We start from the raw sequence: 19,112 nt of genomic DNA, 5'->3' as shown, positions 1-19,112 counted from the left end.
TCCCGAGCTTGCCTCTGGTGCTCCTGGCTCAGATACCGATCAGCAGTTGGCAGGACAGCCGAGCCCGAACGCTCCTCACGCGGGGATGTGTCGTATCGCGCCGACGTCTCGGGGAAGGTGTCGCCGCGCCGCGTTGACATATTTTCGGGGGGGACGATAACGGCCCGAACCTCGGAGGGAACCAACCGGGACGTTTAGCGGCGAGCTTCCAAGTTTTGGACAAGTGGAGCTGCTGCGCTGCGGGACGGAGCCGGGGAGAGCCGCGGGGGGAAATGTTCTGACCCGCTGCGGGGATTCCAACTCCGGGGTCCGGACCGGCGGCGGCGGCAGTAGCGAGGCTCAAAGTGCAGGATGAGACGCGGGGACGAGGATAACGACTCGGGCATCGCGTTACCGTTCGCGGCGTGATTTCCACCGGGGTTTTTTTTGGTTTTTTTTTTTTTTTTTTTTGCCACCATGGAGGAGAAGTTCAACAGACTCATCTTCATCCCCGTCGCGGCGGTGCTCTTCTTCATGATCGGCTACCAGTACGTGTGCCCGGCGGACAGCAACACCTGCTACTCCCGAAGTGACGAGAAGGGGCTTTTCCAGCGCTACTCGTCCGGGCTCGAGTTGCTTTACGCGGAGCCGGAGCCGGAGGCGGACGAGGACCTCCCCTCCAAAATCACGTCCAAATTCAACTTCACGGAGCGGGACCTGGACCGGCACGTCGACTTCAACATCCGCGGGGACGACGTGATGGTGTTCCTCCACATCCAGAAGACCGGCGGGACGACGTTTGGGCGGCACCTGGTCAAAAACATCCAGCTGGAGCAGCCCTGCGACTGCATGCCCGGTCAGAGGAAATGCACCTGCCACCGGCCCGGCAGAGCCGACTCGTGGCTCTTCTCCCGGTTCTCCACGGGCTGGAGCTGCGGGCTGCACGCGGACTGGACCGAGCTCACGAGCTGCGTGCCGGGAGTGATGAACAAGAGGGACAAGAAGAGCGCCCCGACCGGCAAAAGGTGAGGGGGCGACCTGCGGGACAGGTGCGGTCTGAGAGGGGGCCGCCTCTCTCTCGCTCGCTCTCTGTTTATTAATCCCAGGCATGAATAAAGTGCCATTTAATTCACTCGTTCATTTACTATTACACGTCTTCATTTCCTTCACAGATTAAATACTCAAAACCTGAGTTCATTTGCTCACATTCATTCATTCATACACGTTTTTATTCATTGGTTGAATTTTAATTCTAGTCTATGTTAAAAGTAGTGAAGTATTAGAGTCGGCTCATTCACTCTTTCTGTCAGTAGGCCAATACATGAAATACAAATTTAGCCAAATATTTCCTTATTGCTGTGCTGAATGACTGAATGAACTCGAAGCTTAAAGTGAACGAACGTATGAATGAGAATCCTTCAAAATCCACTAAGTGCCCTTTAGTGGCAGCCGTCGGACCTTGTTTAACGCTTCGGGATAGTTTGGAAGCGACGCCCCGGAGGCCCGTCGGCGACTGCGAGCGAGTCAACGGCCCCCCGGTCAACGCTCGTCGAAACGTCGCCGCTCGTTAACGTCGGGACCAAACCTGTTTTTTTCCCCCCTCCACTATGAAGTGAAGTGTCACTTTCTTTTCACTAATTGTTTTGACAAATGGGGGGGGTCCGACGGGAGACGTCTGTTTAAGGGAGCTAACGAGGGCCGAATCGATCGACGACCGACCCCCCCCCCCCCCCGCGAGGAAAACAATGCCGTTCCGCAGGGAGGTCAGAGGTCGCTGCCGCTCCTCGCTCCGGGACACTATTCTTTTGTCCGACTCGCGGAGTCCTGTATGTGCGTGTTGACACGTTCTGCCCTCAGTGGAATATTTAATGCTGCCCCGACCTGTTCTGGAAGATCACTCCGCCTCGCGGAGATTTGTTTGTGCCTCGGCCCTGATCCCTCTTTTCCCGAAGGGAGGTTAAACGGCGTTAAAGCCGTTTGTCCAGATATCCGTAATCCCCGACGCTTTGTACTCGACCTGAAGTTAAGACATAATCGTAAGCGGAAAAAGTTATAAAGTGCTCCAAAGTATTTTGCCTCTGAGTCCGATTACGCGGTAGCGGCGCCTCGGTATTGACGAGTCGTCAATATTGACGAGTCGTCAATACTCGAAGGCGGAGGTCGGCGACGGACGACGCCCACGCACGTTTCCATCCGCTGCTATTACGAATAGCGCAGGAAAACATCAAATCTCCTGCTGCCGCTCAGGCTCCACGCAAAGTCTTCACTTAGTGGACACTCACGGTATTGGAACAACAACAACAACAACAACAAAAATGCACCCTACGGCCCCCCCCAAACTTTCCTTGTGGACAACTTGACTTTTGTCCCTGCCGGTCCCTGATTGGTCGCTTTCAGAGCGGCTGAGCCAACCAGACCGGCGTTACTGCTTTTCTTCTCGTTCGTAAGGTTACGTTTGTTGAGCGCGATTCGTGACATCACCAATTGGGGTCCAATTCGGCCGACACGAGCACATCTATATATTTGCATATTTATAGACTGATGGAATCTTAAATGCCAGAGAAGGAGGTAGACGTCATTTTAAAGGCTTTTAATAACAAATTTATTATTGTGGGGGGGGGGCGGGCGGGGGAGGAGGGGTGTTGAGAAGAGCAGATCAGACGCAATTCAAATTCAAAGCCGAGTATTTTATACGGATCTTAAAACGCTGACTGCAGTCCAATCTCACAACGCTTACGAGTTACGAGCCGCGTCTCGCCGCCTCGTTTCACCACTTCTTCCACATTGTGCCTGCGCCTCGCTCGTCCTGCCGGTCTGTTCCGGATACTGAAGCCGCCCCCCCCATCTGTCTGCTTTTCTTTTTTTTTTTTGAGCAGCGCTTCGTAGTCCACCTTGGGATCACCTCTCTCCTACACACCCCGCCGGCGTCGGGAACTAATAACGCCGGCGCAAATCCACGAGCGATGGGCGGAGTGGAGTTTGCATGTTCTCCCTGTGCTTGCGTGGGTTCTCTCCGGGTTCTCCGGCTTCCTCCCATCATCCAAAAACATGCACCTCAGGTCAGGTTACCTGGCGCCGCGATAGTGGCAGCCTGCTGCAGCATCTCCCCCCTGAGAGCCCCCCTGCTGTAGTGAAGACATTTCCCCTCGGGGATTCATAAAGTGAAAGAAAAAAAGAAAAAAAAAAAAAGAAACGCCTCGCGCTCTCTTTGTGGGATGAAAAATGCATCAAAATACGAAACCAAAAAAAAAAATCCAGAATGGTCACTAAGTAGCTCCTTGGTTACCAGGAGATTCGGCATAGCAACCGGTTCTCTTTATTTTTCCTTTTTTTTTTTGTGTGTGGAAAAGCTCACCTATAGAGAGACACATTGCACTAATTGGTTGAATTTGATTATGCCAGCAAAGCTGCAGGTAATGCATTTTATAACGGTGAGATTTGTAATTAAACCTGCTGTAGGTCGCTTGTTATTTTCTCCGTTTCCCTCCTTCGCCCGTTCGCTCCAAACTTTGAGCGCACCGCACCCGTACGGCCTCCCGCTCATTTCCGGGCAATTTTCCACCTCCTAACGCGCCAAAAAAATTTAAAAAAAATAAACTCGGTTCGAGTAGTTTTTTTTCCCCCTCTCTCTCTCTTCAGCAATCACATCGCGGCGGGGCTCCGAAAATTGCCGCGAGGCCGAAGGACGCCAGGAACCGCTTCGGTTGCGCGCCCCGCTCGTTCCTCGGCCTCAGTCGGAGAGCGCAACCTTATTACTGACCTCGTTATTTCAGATTAGAAGTAGGAGAGCGAGGGGCGGAGGGGTGGTGGTGGTGGAGGGGTGGTGGTGGAGGGGGGGGGGGCAGAACGCCACGTCGCACACAGCCCAATTTGCTCGGTTCACTCCGCGCGCTATTACAGGTGATTATAATGGCGGAAAGACGCTTTTAAAAAAGTGGGCGAAAATAAGCAGGGAGTCGGTTTTGGTCGTCACTCCAAAAAATAATACAAAAAAAAAAAAAAATGGAAGAAATTACAGCAGAAAAGATTTGATCGAAAGTGCATCGATGCAATTTTCTTTTTCCTCCCACAAAGAAAAAAAGGAAAAAAAAAACATACATGTACATATACAGCGCATGGAGGAAAAACCTGTAGTTTCACATTTTTGACATTAATCTCCCCGTCACAGCGTCGCCCCTTTCACTGTCAAAACTCTTGCTCTCGACTGTGATTTCCCGCGCCTCCGCTTACAACGTCAAGTCGCCGTCCGGCTGCTGACGACCGCACGTCGTGGCGTTAAAACTCGGCGCGACGAGAACGCCGACGTAAATGACGTGAAACTTCGGCGGGGCCCCGGAGAGAGACGAACTCAAAATAAAACAAAAACAAATAAAAACAACAACACGTGGGACTCGCTCTAAAAAGAAAAGAAAAAAGGGTCTCGCGACGGGAGATTGCGTACGCGACGTCGCCGTCCCGCGGCAGACGGCGAAAAGAAGCCGTGGCGACGACCCTCACAAGTTTAATTAAATGGCACTCGGGCCTCGGGTCAACAGGCTTACGGCCGCCGCGGGTCTGTTAGGACGAGCAACTTATGGCGGCTGATGTTTTGCTCATTAGGTTCGATTAGTTTAATCAAATTACGCTACGGCTGAAGTCAGCGCGAGGTTGGGTCAATGCCGCCGCGGCGCGAACTTCACTGTGACTCGACGAGCGGGGCAACAGGAAGCGGCGTCAACGTCCTCCGTCGCGGTATTTAGAGGCACTGTTTACGCCGGCGACTCCAATCTCCGTGACAGTTCGAAGGGGGCCGGCACGGCTCCACGTTGTTTGGCAGGAGCGGTAACTTAGGGCGGCTAAATGGGTGCTAATTAGGTTAGATTAGTTGAATTAAATTCCGCCATCGCTGAAGTCGGAGGGGGGGGGGGTAGGTCTGTTTGAAGGGCCCCCCTCCCCTCCTCCTCCTCCCTCCGCCCCTGCGGTATTAACGGCGTTTTTCTGAAAGCTCCGAGTTTACAAAATCGCCTCGCTTGTGGAAAATTCACACGACAAAAACAAATAAATAAATAAAAGAGACGCAGACGTACGAGAACAAAATGACCGAGGTGGATTTGGTGCCTTCGCTCCGGTCCAGGAGACGGTTTTCTGATTCGTCACTTCTCGTGGGTGGAGAGCAGCACCTGACACCGGGAGCTTTATTTTTAGGAAAAGGGCGAGCGTGCGGGTCTTTTGGGAGATCCTGTGCCGGCGGTCTGATGTTGTGATGCTGGCTCATGAGGAATGATATGTATATATATATATATATATAAAATAAAGGTCTCCGTCGATACTTCCTGTCCTCAGGCGGCCAGGTGGGTGAGGGGGGGGGGGGGGGGGGCGCGTGTCACAGTTCGTCTCTTCGCACTCGCGACGCGACGTCCTCGGCCGTTGACGTCTGTCTCAAATAATCATATCGCCTTTCCGCTCGACTCGGGACGCGGGCGATTTATGGCCCCCGCGACGAATGTGCCCTCGACCGCTGACCTCTGACCTCCCCGTGGAGGGCGGCCAGCACAAAAACGGCGACTGTAACCGGCATGCTTACCAAAAAAAAAAAATAATAATCTGAATAATCACCCGCAAATGTTGCTTCATCTTTACATTTAATCGAGTCAACTACATCCGATGAATTAAATGTAGTTCTTTTTGGGGAATAATGGGAGTTATTTTCCTGTCTTGCCAGGAGTTGGAAAAAAAACCTCTTTATGTCTGAACGCTAATGAAGAAGCCGGAGCCAATCCAGACGGGAAGTAGAGGGAACAGTTAAAAAAGTTTAAAAGAAAAACACTTCACTCAAGCGGACTGATTACAACGTACTTGAAGCTACGTAACAGATAATAGATGTCTGTCAGCGTTATTGAATACCCTTTTATGTAATATGTCAAATGTTGTCATCGCCTTTTCCCTTCATAAGCTCGATGAATGGATTTACCTTTAGTCGCCGACATAATAGTTTCCGTTTAATCATCGCATTTTAACACAAATACGATCGGTCGAAAGACCCTCCATTTTTCCGCCTAAAGAAGAAGTGATTTCTTTTTTCTTTTTTTTTAATTTCTTTTTTTTTATCGCGGCGGTCGTATCGAGTGGAAGAAATTCCTCAAATAAACGTGGAGTTTAAATGAAAGAAAAAAAAACACACCAAAAAAAAAAAAAACTTCCGGTGCGCTCGCTTTAAGACGGCCGCGAGAGATGAGAGATATTCAGAGGATCTCGGTAATCTCCACGCTCCTTAGGGGGATTAGGGGCAGTCGAAGACGGGTTTTATTATACATGGGGTGTGTGTGTGTGTGTGTGTGTGTGTGTGTGTGTGTGTGTGTGTGTGTGGGATTTAATCCGGAAGTCGAGATTTGTCCAGAAACCTGTCGACCGGATTGAAGATTTCAACGAAACCGCGCGCGTGTGTTTGTTCCTCGTTTACAAAAAAAAAATAAAAAAATAAAAAGGTAAAACGCACCGCGGGCTTGAATTTCTTCCCCCGACGGACCGTTTCGGGGCCTCGCCTGCTTTTATTTTGCCCCGTCAAGACATACCGGAGGCCGGATGACCTCATTTGCGGTGAAATTAAAAAGCGCTGCGTTGCGAAGGAACTGCATCCATCTCTCTCTCTCTCTCAGGTGAGCTCAGCAAAAATACTTCACCGATAAAAAAAAAAAAACCCGCACGAGACGGAAAGACGTATTAAATACGGACACGTTCTTTATAGAAATAAAAAAAATGCACCTTTCGCCACCGTGGGAGAGAAACGGCCTTCGCGGTGGTTTTCAGGAGGCGGATTATTTGCCTCTCCGGAGTTCCCTCGGTGGTTCCGGTGTGGGCGGACGCGGCCTCTAGGCGAGAGTTGCGCTCTCCCGTTTATCTCCTCCGCCGTACGCGGCGCCAGCTGACGCCCCCCCTCCCCCCACCACCACCACACCACCTATCCTCCCCCACCACCACCTTCAACAGGCAGACCTGCTGTTTGCTGGATCTCTACCCGTCTCGCATCCTTCCTTCGGCCTCATTGGGCTTTTTTTTATTTTTTTGGTGGCGGCGGCGGTGGGGGAGATGGGGGGGGGGGGTGGCCGTCTGCTGCGTTTTATAGCTCTGCAGTCGTCCATTCACGGGCAGCCAAAAGCTGGCTAAGCTTGAAAATAAAAAAAATAAAAAAGAAGCAACATCACCGCTCGATGCAGCGACGTCCCCTGCAGACATTTTGTTCTACGGCCTTTTTCTTTTTTTAATTAATTTATTTATTTAAAAAAAAAAAATTGGGGGGGGGGGGGGTAAAATTGAAGGGTTTCTTTTTCCTTTCTCCTCGAATCTAACATTAAGTATTCACGACCAAGTAGGAAATCAAAGTTACATTTTTTTTTTGGGGGGGGAGGGGAATAAAGGCCGTCGTTATTAAAAAAAAAAAAAAAAAATTTCAGGGCGTTAAAATGAAACTGCCGGAAGACGGTCCGAGGTGACGGCGGAGTCGACGGTTCGAGGGAACTCGTGAGCGCAAAAAAAAACCAACCCAAAAAACAACAACAACAACAAAAACTACCAACGCCTTTACAAATGGTTTCGCGAGTTGTCGACTTCGGTGTGAAACGCGGCGTACAGCCCGTTTCCACGGGTTCATAAAACCCTCCTTCCTTCAGAAAGACCTCGACTGAAAGCAACGCCGGGTATTTTCGCTTTTTGTTAAAAAAAAAAAGAAGAATGAAACAAATAAGATTGTTGTCGATCCGCCGTGTTTGTTTTTGTTTTTTTTCCCTCCTCGGGCCGCTTCTCCGGCGGCGTAAATAGTTTCCGTCGAGCCTTTTATCACGAGTCTGATGGTGTCCTTGATGGTAGTGAGTGAATTAACAAGGCGGATATCGATCTCCGGCTTTGCAAGTTTCCTCTGTAGCTTTTTTGTTTTTTTTCTGATGGTGATTGAGAGAGAGAGAGACAATTGTGTGTGTGTGTGTGTGTGTGTGTGTGTGTGTGTGTGTGTGTGTGTGTGTGTGTGAGGAGAGAGAACAAAAGAGCGGGCGATCGATAGTGTTTGCAGGTGGAGATGGACGGGGATTGATCGGCAGGAGGAAGAAAAAAAAAGAAATGCGACGAGCTCATTTTGCTTTAGCTTGCAGGACAACCTTGCATGATCTCACACACACACACACACACACACACACACACACACACACACACACACACACACACACACTCTCCGTTGTGCGTCGACAATGATTTCGCGATTCCGATTCTTTTTTACTTTTTTTTTTTTAACTCGATCGATCGGGCAGCTGTTTGGTCCCCCCCCCCCCACCTCCCTCCCCCCACTTGAAAGACTCGAATGCCATTTAGCGCATTAGCGAAAGAGAAAGGGGGAGAAAAAAAAGCCCCGGCACGGAAAAAAACCGGTCGGTGGATGGATAATGATGATGATGATGATGATGATGATGATGATGAAGAAGAGAAGCGCTTTTCAGCTCAGGGAAAGCTTCAATCGCTTTTAGGCAGACGGCAGTAAACAGGAAAAAACAAAAACCGGAGGGTTTGAAGACGTGGATTAACTGAGTAATAGATATTTAATTCATAATGACATATGAAGGGCTTTTTTATTTCTGATTATTATCGTCACCGACGTGGAAAAGCTTCAAAAAATACGCGTAATGTTTCAATTTAAAGGGTTTAAGGTCAAAGTCGGCGCGGCCCGCAAAGCAAAATATGTCTTGTTGCAGCTTTCTTGTTCGCCCGTTTACTTCCTTTATTAAATACATTTGAATATTATATTACATGATATGGCGATAGATAATACTTGTGTGGTGAAGTCAACTGTCAAAAAGAAACAAAACGTCGGACAAATTTTCAGCGCATACAAATTTTGCTGGTTAATTTGTGATTTTTTTGGGGGGGAAGGGGGGGGGGGTTGGCCAGAAATCCACAAGACAAATGGAGGATTTATAGCATTTAAAACATTAAAAGCAGCAGCAAAAATAAATAAATTTGGAGAGCAATATTTCTACTTCGAGACGTAAATGATCACCTCTCGCTGCGGATGTTCGCCTCGCTGTTTTCTCTCTACTTCAAAAATGCTCGTCAAAAGTGACACGTTCTGCTTCTCCGTTAAGAAAAAACAACAACAACAACAACAAAAACCCTCCTCCCGATTATTGCCGAGCTTCTGGACGTGACCCGGGCCGCGTTCGTGTCCCGGACGCGAGTGAGAGGAGAGCTTTGACATTTTTGCTGCTCTTCGTCGACAGGTCGCGACGGGCGAGGCGGGTTTTTGCGCCGACGTCTTATCGATCCGGCCGTCTCGCGGTTTGCTGTGCGGATGAGATGATGGGAGGAGGGGGGGAGGGAGGAGGAGGGGGAGGGAGGGGGGGGGGGGAGAAAAAAACTCTGCGATGCGGTGTGTGTGTGCGTGCGCGTCCATCCATCTCCCGCCGTGCGCTCGACCCGGCGAGGATCTCAGAGTAATTCACTTTGCCTCCACTGTGGACGGGCCATTATCTCCGGGTGGTGTTTCTGTCTGCCGTGATGTCATCGCAGCTCCCGCTTAGGCATGCGCGCGATTGATCTCCGCCGTCTGACAATAATTGCTAAATTGCAGCCTTTTTTTTTTTTTTTTTTTTTAACGACCGCTCGGCTGCGCAACGCCGCAATTAATCCACATTCTCAGCTGTAAAAATGATCTAGAACGGCTGAATTAGGACCAACAACAAAAAAAGAACCGATCGCAATCGTTGCTTTTTGCGCATTTCATCACCGTGTCATGAAACACACATTGAGCTGGTTCACGTGGGCCTGAAATAATATCACGACACGACGGGGCGCTTTCTCCACGATAACGACGGTCTCGACGAGACCGGGCAATATTTGTCATTATTCGTTTTGATGGCAAACAATAAGTCTCCTGGATTTATATGTCGGCATAAATGCAACAGTTTTGCCTTCAAATATTCCGTAAAAACTGAACGACAACGATCTCTCGGTTCTTTAGTGTGTAAACAACAACGACCTCTCGGTTCTTTAGTGTGTAAACAACAACGATCTCTCGGTTCTTTAGTGTGTAAACAACAACAACAACGTTCTCTCGGATCTTTAGTGTGTAAACAACAATGACCTCTCGGTTCTTTAGTGTGTAAACAACAACAACAATGTTCTCTCGGATCTTTAGTGTGTAAACAACAACGACCTCTCGGTTCTTTAGTGTGTAAACAACAACAACAACAATCTCTTGGTTCTTTAGTGTGTAAACAACAACGATCTCGGTTCTTTAGTGTGTAAACAACAACAACAACATCAATCTCTCGGATCTTTAGTGTGTAAACAATAACGACCTCTCGGTTCTTCAGTGTGTAAACAACAACAACAACAATCTCTTGGTTCTTTAGTGTGTAAACAACAACGATCGCTCGGTTCTTTAGTGTGTAAACAACAACAACAACAACGACCTCTTGGTTCTTTAGTGTGTAAACAACAACATCAATCTCTCGGATCTTTAGTGTGTAAACAATAACGACCTCTCGGTTCTTTAGTGTGTAAACAACAACAACGGTCTCTCGGTTCTTTAGGGCGTAAACAACAGCGACGACAGCGATCAGCTGCAGAGCTTCTGAAGACTTCCTCGTCACCGTCGTTTAGGCCCGATTTTATGAAGTTCATATTTAGTATCTCACATTTGCCCGTTATTATATTCATTTGAGACTTCTGTTGCATTTTTTTTTCCAGCCTGCGCGCCGCTCCTCGACTGATGAAGCCGAAGTGGGAAAAATAAAAGTTAATTAAACTCACACGGAGCTGAAACACGACGGAATTATTATTCCCACAAACGCCAACGTCATCGTAGGACGTCACGGTGTCAACAGGTTGGAATATATTTAAAACGACACACAGTATTGTTTTCTATCGCGCTGAAAACGATGCCGGGAACGCCCGTAAATCACACGATCGTATATCGTCTGAAGCTGCCACGTTTTCTACGATGAAAATGAGACCGATTCCTCGTTCCGCGTCACCTTCTTTCAAGAAACGACGGCACTCGGGTTTTATTGGAGTGAGCGAGCTCTTTCGTGACCGCTGCTCGTTTTGTTTCTTGATTTTTTTTTTTTCTCTTCTCGAGCTATCGAGACTAAAAAAAAAAAGGGGATTTGTGTTTAATAGACGTAGACGAGACAGGTGACGTAAAATCGAAATCTGAAAAAGAAAAAAAACCAAGAGTTTCGCGTAATAAATAATGACTCGCCTTCCTCCCTCGGACATTGTTCTCTACTCAGACAGCTTTTAGGCGCGTTACCGCCACCTTCTGACGGGAGTAACACATCACAAGCAGGCGCCAGTGTTAAAAAACGGAAAATCAGGATTTTATTTTATTTATTTTGTTCTTATATTTAAATGGCTGTCAGTATTTAACAAATCCTTCCCCCGTCCCTTAATACAATCACACCACGCCCAAGTTGTGGGTTTTAGTGCCGCCGCTCACCTTCTGTCCAGCTTGGTACTGTGGAGTTAAAGATGGGAGAAAATGCGGCGAGGGCAACGACAGCGGTGGACGTCCTTCAGCCTCGGCTGTAAGAAAAGAAAAGCGTCGGTTTGCAATAGTTCTACCGGGGTCAAATGTTGCTTCGATAAGAACAACAACAACAACAAAGGAGGAAATGAGGAGGCGCGTCTTCCATCTCTCGGCGTGTTCTCTGCTACAGAAGTGAAATTATATTCAGAGCGTCTCCTACAAACTCGTATGATTTCATTTACTGTTGGAATGAAAAACAAGAACTTGTCAACAACAGTGGAAGTTTGAGGACGCAAAAAAAAAAAGAAATGAAAATGCACGCGTGTGTTTGTGCTTCTTCTCTTCGTGTGCAGTTATAATGTCGAAACCAGCGTGTGTTTGTGCGTTAGTTTACTAAACAGCACACGTCTGTCACAGCACACAATAACAAAATAGTGCATGCCTATACTCATAAAGGCAGTTTCATATGACGAGACCTGATCAAAACCCGATGCTCATACTACAACTATTAATGAAGGTTGTTGTTTTTGTTTTTTTGTAATTGGGAAAAACAAACAGCAGGAGGTTATTGACGCGTGAAATGAATTTTTGGTCTGTGAAATGAAATAACAACCAAACTTGTGTCCTTTCCGATATAATTCGATGTTTTCAGACCTTTGTGTAAAGTCTCCAATCGATAGTAAAATGTTGCACAGGTCATCTGTAATCTCTGTTTATCCGTTAACCTTCAGGTTAAATCATATCGTAAATCTGCATCTTATCAGTTTGCGTAAAAAAAAAAAGAATAAACAGTCCAATACAGAGAAAAAAGATACAAGACAACAATCTCCCCTCTTCATGAATCATAACGCCTCTTATCTGTACAGATGTTAAGAATTCTCACTTTTATGGTTTTAAATACTTTCAATCAATTGAAATTACTCCAAAAGAAATCTAACCAGCATGCATTGCAAGCTGATCGCCAAACCTGCCTACTAGGGCAAAAAGCAAAATGGTGGGGTGGGAGGTGGGTGGGTGGGTGGGGGGGGGGGGGGGAGACAATACTCTGTTATACTTTAATTGTTTTTATATTATTTCCACATTTATTTCTTTATTGACTTTCCAGAAGGAATCAGGTGGACACGTCAGAGGAAACGGGTTCACTTCCCTCCCCCTCTCAAATATGTTGAATACGGACCTTTAGCGACTGCAACAGAGCAAGAAAAGGAGGACATTTATATATATATATATATATAAATGTCCTCCTTTATATATATATATATATATATAATTAGCTGTCAACATTCGCAGTTTTCATGTCTTTTTTTTTTTTTTTTTCATTTCTCACAAACACCATCAGGAGGATTTCTGGTTTCGGGAGTCCGTCCAGGGTTTTCCATCATGGAGGAGGAGGAGGAGGAGTGGGGGGAGGTTTGGGGGGAGGGGGGTAACAGGTGGCTCAAGAAAGGAGCATCAACACGTCACAAAGGCCATCTGAGCACCAATGAAAAAAAATAAAAATTAAAAAAAAACATTTCCTGTAACAAAGACAGAATTTTGCACAGCAGCGTTCCCGGAAAACGACCTTGAATCTGTTTTTGTTTTTTATTTATTTATTTTTAATTTTTCCACTGAGAGCTTCCAGAAAGAAAAGAGGAAGAAAAAAAAAAAGGAACTAATTAAAATGTTTGTTTCTTTTATTCGAGGACGGGGGCTTTTTATTTTGGTCTGACATCTAGAGGTCGCGGCGACCTCTTCACGCACCATTTCAATTTCCCTTTTTTTTTTTTAATCCACGTTGGTTTTTTTTGTGTGTTTTTTTTGGTGAAACGGCTGAATATCTGTCCTCGGGTCGCCCCGCCACTCCGCCGGTCATCGCTCAACTCAATAGATAAGAGAAAAAAAACATAAAAACGAAGCTGTGTTTGTTAGTCGGGTTTTCGTTTTTCTCCCTCTCTTGCTGGGTTGCGGCAACTTTTCTGAAGCGCCATTAAGCGACAGGGAAGGTGCTGGAGAGGGGAAAAAAACAAAAACAAAAAAAACAAACTCGTTACTTGAAGGTTGGAAGAAGCGAACAAAGACAAAATTATAATAATTCCACGTTTGCGGGATATTAAAACGCAGACGTTATTTGTTTTTTCCTATTTGAATAAACTCAAAATCAGACTTTCGGCGGTATTTCCTTCCCGCCTCGTATTTCTTTTTTTTTTTTTTCAAACCGCGGCAGGATATGAGAACATTTAAGAGGATAGTTTCATCCTCGGTGTTGTGGGAGAAAAATAACACATCACGTCTGCTAAAATGATCTTCACCTTCTGAAGCTAAGATTTACAAACAACAGAGAAAAAAAACCACAATCTCATGTTCTTAAAAAAAAAAAAAAATAAATTCAAGATTTGACCCCATGAGACTTTATTCAGCTCTCGTTAGCTGTTAGCTTAGCACCAAAAGTCTACACATCCTTCGTTTTTTAGCGGCGGGCTGCGTGAAGGACGTCCCTCCGCGCTTGTTTTTAGGGAAGACGTCGACGCCGTCCGCCTCCGTCTCACGTGTCTCTCCGTGTTCCCCCCCTCCCGCAGGAACTTCTACTACATCACGATGCTCCGCGACCCCGTGTCCCGCTACCTCAGCGAGTGGAAGCACGTGCAGCGCGGCGCCACCTGGAAGACGGCGCTGCACATGTGCGACGGCCGCCCGCCGACCCGGGACGAGCTGCCCGCCTGCTACGGCGGCGAGGACTGGACGGGCGTGCCCCTGGCCGACTTCATGGGCTGCCCGTCCAACCTGGCCGACAACCGGCAGGTGCGCATGCTGGCCGACCTCAGCCTGGTGGGCTGCTACAACGCGTCGTCCGCCGGCGAGCCGGAGCGCGGCCGCGCGCTGCTCGCCAGCGCCAAGGCCAACCTGCGCCGCATGGCCTTCTACGGCCTGACGGAGTTCCAGCGCAAGACGCAGTACCTCTTCGAGCGGACGTTCGGCCTGCGCTTCCTGCGGGCCTTCACGCAGATCAACAGCACGCGCGCCGCCGGCGTGGGCATCAGCGGCGAGGTGCGCCGGCGCATCGAGGGCCTCAACGCCCTCGACGTGGAGCTGTACGAGTACGCCAAGGAGCTCTTCCTGCGCCGCTACCAGTCCACCCGGCAGCGGCAGCGCCGGGCGGAGCGGCTGAGGAGGCGGCGGCGGCAGCGCCAGCGCGCGCACAGGACCTACCTGGCCCGGCTGTGGAGACTCGGAGGGGGAGGGGCGGCGGAGGGGGAGGAGGAGGCGGGGGAGGACGAGGAGGAGGCGAAGGCGCTGGAGGAGGTCGCCACCACAGAGGACTACAGCAGCCAGGTGGTGCGGTGGTGAGGCGGAGACTTGGGGGGAGGGTGGTGGCGGTGGTGGCGGTGGGGGGGGGGGGGGGACGGACGGCACACACACACCTCAGCGCCGGCTGGTGGATTCATCGCGCTTTACTCTCCTCCCTCCTCCTCCTCCTCCCTCCTCCATCTTGCCCCTGCTGTGAATCTGCCACAAAAGACAAAACAAAACAACCCCCACAAAAAAAAATAAAAAAAATAAATAAAACTCCCGCCCCTCTTCGCACTTCGTCGGACTGCCGAACGGTGTCTTAATATTTATGATGGGTGTATTTGTCATGGCAACATAAACATTTTGTAATTTTTGTTTGGGGGGGGAGGGGGAGAAGAGGTGGGGGGGGGCACTGACGAGTCGTGAAAAACAGTATTTAATTTGTCATTAGCGAGTGCTTTGAATGTTTTTGTTTTTTTTTCCCCCTCAAAAGCCGTGAAAACGTTTCGAGAGCTTCATCGAAGGGGAAAAAAAAGACCCGATTTTCCCGTTTGTTTTTGGGGGAAACATCGACCCTCAGTGTTCGTGACCTAGCGCCCGTGTCGATCAGTGAAATCTTGTAGTTAACTCTGTGGTTGTTTGGCTTCGTAAGAAAATCAAAAGCACAAACTCGGCGATAGTCTGCAGCGGTGTGTGTGTGTGTGTGTGTGTGTTCATTTTGTTTCCTTTACTTTTCTTTTCTTTCCGACCGACCGAGCGGCCATTTTAACCCGAGTCGGTTCGAGGCAATTCCTCGCAGGAAATGTCTTCAAAATAAAAAAATAAATAAAATAAAAAATAAAGATATGCGGCACCCGGTGATGTTAATTTGTACCTGATGGACTCTCTCTGGTATGCATGTGTACGTCCACGTGTTCTTCTTCTTTTTTTTTTTCTTCACAGCATGTTCTCACCACAAAAAAAAAAAAAAACTGCAATCTTCACGACGCCGTGTGCCAACTTCTTCCACATCCTCCACCTCCACCGACACTGACGCACGCCGACTCGGCTTTTTAAAAAAAAAAAAAAAAATGTCCCTCTCTCTCTCTGTCCCGGTGAAGAAGAGCGAGAGCTGACGGACGGGCTGTCAGAGCCGGTGCTCGGCGCCCTTTCGCATCACAAGAGAGAGAACATCGGTATTTCCACCATTAGGGGCCGAGAAACAAACAAACAAACAAACAAAACACGAGGCTCCATTTTGCGCTGCCGGGAGGAAAACAATCGGTTTCCAGCCGGCGGCGACGTCACCCGTCGGGGTTTTGTGAAGCCTCCGAGCGGAGATCGGATGTGAAAAGTCGGGTCTGAAAATAAATGTGAGTGAAGCTGCAGTACCGCCGAGGGCCACTGGAGGCGCCGAGCGCCTTCCGTAGACTCCCGTTCAGCTGATGACTCGTCACATATTCAGCCAATAGAATTTCAGGGTTTCCAATGAAGTCAGATCCACCGCTGGCTCCTTCCGGCTTGTCCAAATATGGTCACTTCCCGCTCCAAAGCCGCTTGTTGGAAACGCCACGTCCCGCCCACCGATAGCCGTAACCTGACTGCACCGCAGGCCTGTCAATCAAACAGACCCCCCACCCCCCTCCAAAAAAAACAAGCTTATCTCCTCATTGATGACGGATCAGGAGCGACTTTAGCCAACGACACCGAGATAACCGTTATTAGAGTCTACGGACGCTTTCTGGAGCCGACCTCTAGTGGTGCTCCTTGGTATTGCAGCTCAGGCCGCCTCCTCATTTTTCGGGACCCGGAAGCTACGTCCACTTTAACACACAGTCCGCGGCTTGGACACATTTCCAACAGACCTTTGAAATGTTCAGCGCCGCTCAATATTTAATCTCCTCGCTCTGGGACACGGCGGCTGTGATAAACGCTTCCTGGCTGCTCCGCGCAGGCGTTTTTAAAAAAAAATTTTTTTTTTTTTTTTTTTGCTCATGAGGAGGAAGACGAGGATGTGGAGGAGATCAGTCAGGACGTAGAGAAAGGAAAAATGTCCACAGACTAAAATAGCCTCCGCGTCCCCGGCTGCAGTCTCCAGCGGAGGAAGGTTAGACTTACATAAGCCTGCGATAACGAAACTGGCTTTTTACTTCCCCGCGTACGCACGGAAAGAGCGACGGACGCCTTTCGGATGTCGCATTATCTCGTCTGTTTGTTTTTGAATTTGTTTTTTTGTTGACGCTGCCGCTCTTCCGCGGGACGCCGCTTGGTCAGGTAGATGCCGATGGAGGTGGCGCGGCCCACGGCATTTATTTTATAACTCGGGAAAAGTTTAACAAATTGATTCATTGACAACTGCACTTTTGCGTATCTATTTTTAGATGGCACAAAAAACCTGCTTAATAATTGATAACTGCTTATAGTCACTTACATATCTGTCATTTAAGAAACTTTTTCAGCACTATATATATATATATATATTAATATAAATACAAAAATATATATATAAATATAAATTTAAAAAAAACAATTATATATATATATATATATATATATATAAAGCTGCAGGCCTAGAAAAACCAAAGCAAACCCTCAGTGAAATATTGATTAGTGCAGCTTTAATGGTTTCAAACATGCCGAACAAATGTTTCCTGTGAATGATTTTTTTTTTTTTTTCTAGGCCAGTGAGTAAAAATAGATTCTCTGCGAGTAAAAAAAAAAATAATACAAAAATAAATAAAAAATAAGACAACGAGCAAATCATCCCCCCCCCCTCAGCTGTCACATCACTGTCAGCGGCAATTACCGCTTGAGGGTTAGGGAGGAAGAGAGAAACCCGGAGGTGAGCCGACTCGGAAAAGAAAACAAACCATCAAGCAAAGTCGGCAGGCAGGAAGCAAAAAACAAAATCCTCTTTTTCCTCGTCGACAGTCTGTTGTGTGTTTTTTGTTGTTGTTGTTGTTTTTCTTTTCAGGATCTCGACAGCGCCGCTGGCAGTCCGGCTTCCTGTGACGCCGTCGTCGTGGCGTACGCTCACGTTTCATCGCGAGGATTGTGTGTTTTCGTTTGACCTCTCGAGCTACTTTTAAAGACTCATAAAAGTTTTTTTTTTTTTTTTTTTTAAGATTTTTTTCGTACTCACTTTCTGCCACCGTGTCCTCACCCGTCTGCGCTCCCAGCCGTCGGCGTCTCATCTACGTCGGTCACTCCTCCTCCTCCTCCTCCTCTTCTTCCTCTCCGGTCTTTCACACCCGGGGACGGGGAACCACAGCATTTATTCCCTCGCTGTGATTTACACAGCTCGGGTTTCAGGTGAATTTCCAGGGAAGGAAAGCAAACAAGAGCGGGAAAAGTCAACACGTTCACGACGTCTCGATAAATTAAGGTCTTTGTTATTTCTTCAAACGGGCGTGCGATTACCTCGGAGCGACAACCGCCGAGCTAAATCCGGCGCAGACAGACATCGGTTTGTGATTACAGTCATGAGGAAGTCTGGAAACGATCTCTTCGACACAACAGTGTGGTCGGCGTGTTTTTTTTTTTTTTTTTTTTTTTTTACAGACCAGCTGCAAGTATCAGTTACACCTTTTAATACGCAAATATAAAGGTTAAAAGTGGGTTGATTAACAGCCGCTCGAGGCTAACTTTACCAGTCGATGAAGTACACTCGTATACGTGATTGTAAAACAAATAATAATTTTTTTTTTAAAAACACGCAGCAAAAGCCCAAAGTTAAGCTGTCGACCTCAAACTGCCGCAAACCACACCGTTTCTAAAAACGCCGAGTAATCGCACCAAAGCATGTAATACACCCGTCGGTCCACTAGAGGGCGGTCACGTTTTTCTTACCTTCGGTAAAAAAACAAAAAAACAAACCCGTTTTATGCCTTTTTCTGCCTCGACGGGGCAAAACCAAACGTAAATGATCCAAATGTGAAGGCACGAGGCTTCGCGTGCGATGACGGAGTTGTGAAATGGGCTCCGGGTGTTTTAACACCTCCCACCGCACAAAATTAAACACACACTTCAGCTCACATTTCATCTTCACTCGGTGCTATAAATTGACACTCGAGTGTCTTTGATTTCTTTCCCTCAAAGTGACACTCGAAGTTGTTTGATTTTCTCGAACGCACAACTTTTCGGCAGAAACCAGAATCGTTTCACAAATCAGTAGAAAATCGAACTGCGTATCGACACTTGCGATAATCCACTTTCTTCTTAATTACTCATCTTAATTTAATAAGTATAAATGTCACCTTTTAATCGTCTTCTACTTTGTCTTCCGCTGGGAAAAAAACGGCCCATTTTTCATCATGTTAAAAAAAAAACAACAACACACAAACGCTGTAATTCAAGGACATTATCCTTCATTAGCTGTCATGGTAACCTATAC

General features: G+C 47.6%; 2 protein-coding genes across 3 annotated transcripts in view; one reads left to right on the top strand and one right to left on the bottom strand.

The window, feature by feature from the left end:
- The window catches only part of dzip1 (DAZ interacting zinc finger protein 1), a 41,403-nt gene extending 22,568 nt beyond the window's left edge, over nt 1-18,835 (bottom strand). For both annotated transcript variants that reach the window (XM_069721064.1, XM_069721068.1), the window contains exon 1: nt 17,862-18,835. The gene's annotated coding sequence lies outside the window, so the exon portion shown is untranslated. The remainder of the gene's footprint in view (nt 1-17,861) is intronic.
- LOC138634282 (heparan-sulfate 6-O-sulfotransferase 3-B-like) lies at nt 24-14,798 on the top strand. The gene is made up of 2 exons (XM_069721071.1): nt 24-1,004; nt 14,029-14,798. The coding sequence occupies exons 1-2, from the start codon at nt 457-459 to the stop codon at nt 14,795-14,797; spliced, it is 1,317 nt and encodes a 438-aa protein (XP_069577172.1). The 5' UTR covers nt 24-456; the 3' UTR covers nt 14,798.
- Nucleotides 18,836-19,112: the final 277 nt, after the last annotated feature.

Source organism: Brachyistius frenatus, unplaced genomic scaffold, assembly GCF_029030835.1.
Source record: "Brachyistius frenatus isolate BFR_SWC_R1_liver_20210118 unplaced genomic scaffold, ASM2903083v1 Contig_256, whole genome shotgun sequence".
Taxonomy (NCBI): Eukaryota; Metazoa; Chordata; class Actinopteri; family Embiotocidae; genus Brachyistius; species Brachyistius frenatus.
The sequence above is the reverse complement of the archived record's forward strand: the minus strand, read 5'-3'. Positions and strand labels throughout refer to the sequence as shown.

What these genes read in the sequence shown, in the direction of transcription:
- LOC138634282 (XM_069721071.1), top strand. Translation starts at nt 457, where the DNA reads ATGGAGGAGAAGTTCAACAGACTCATCTTCATCCCCGTCGCGGCGGTG. An exon ending in AGCGCCCCGACCGGCAAAAG is followed by an intron (nt 1,005 to 14,028) that starts GTGAGGGGGCGA and finishes CCCCTCCCGCAG; the next exon opens with GAACTTCTACTACATCACGA.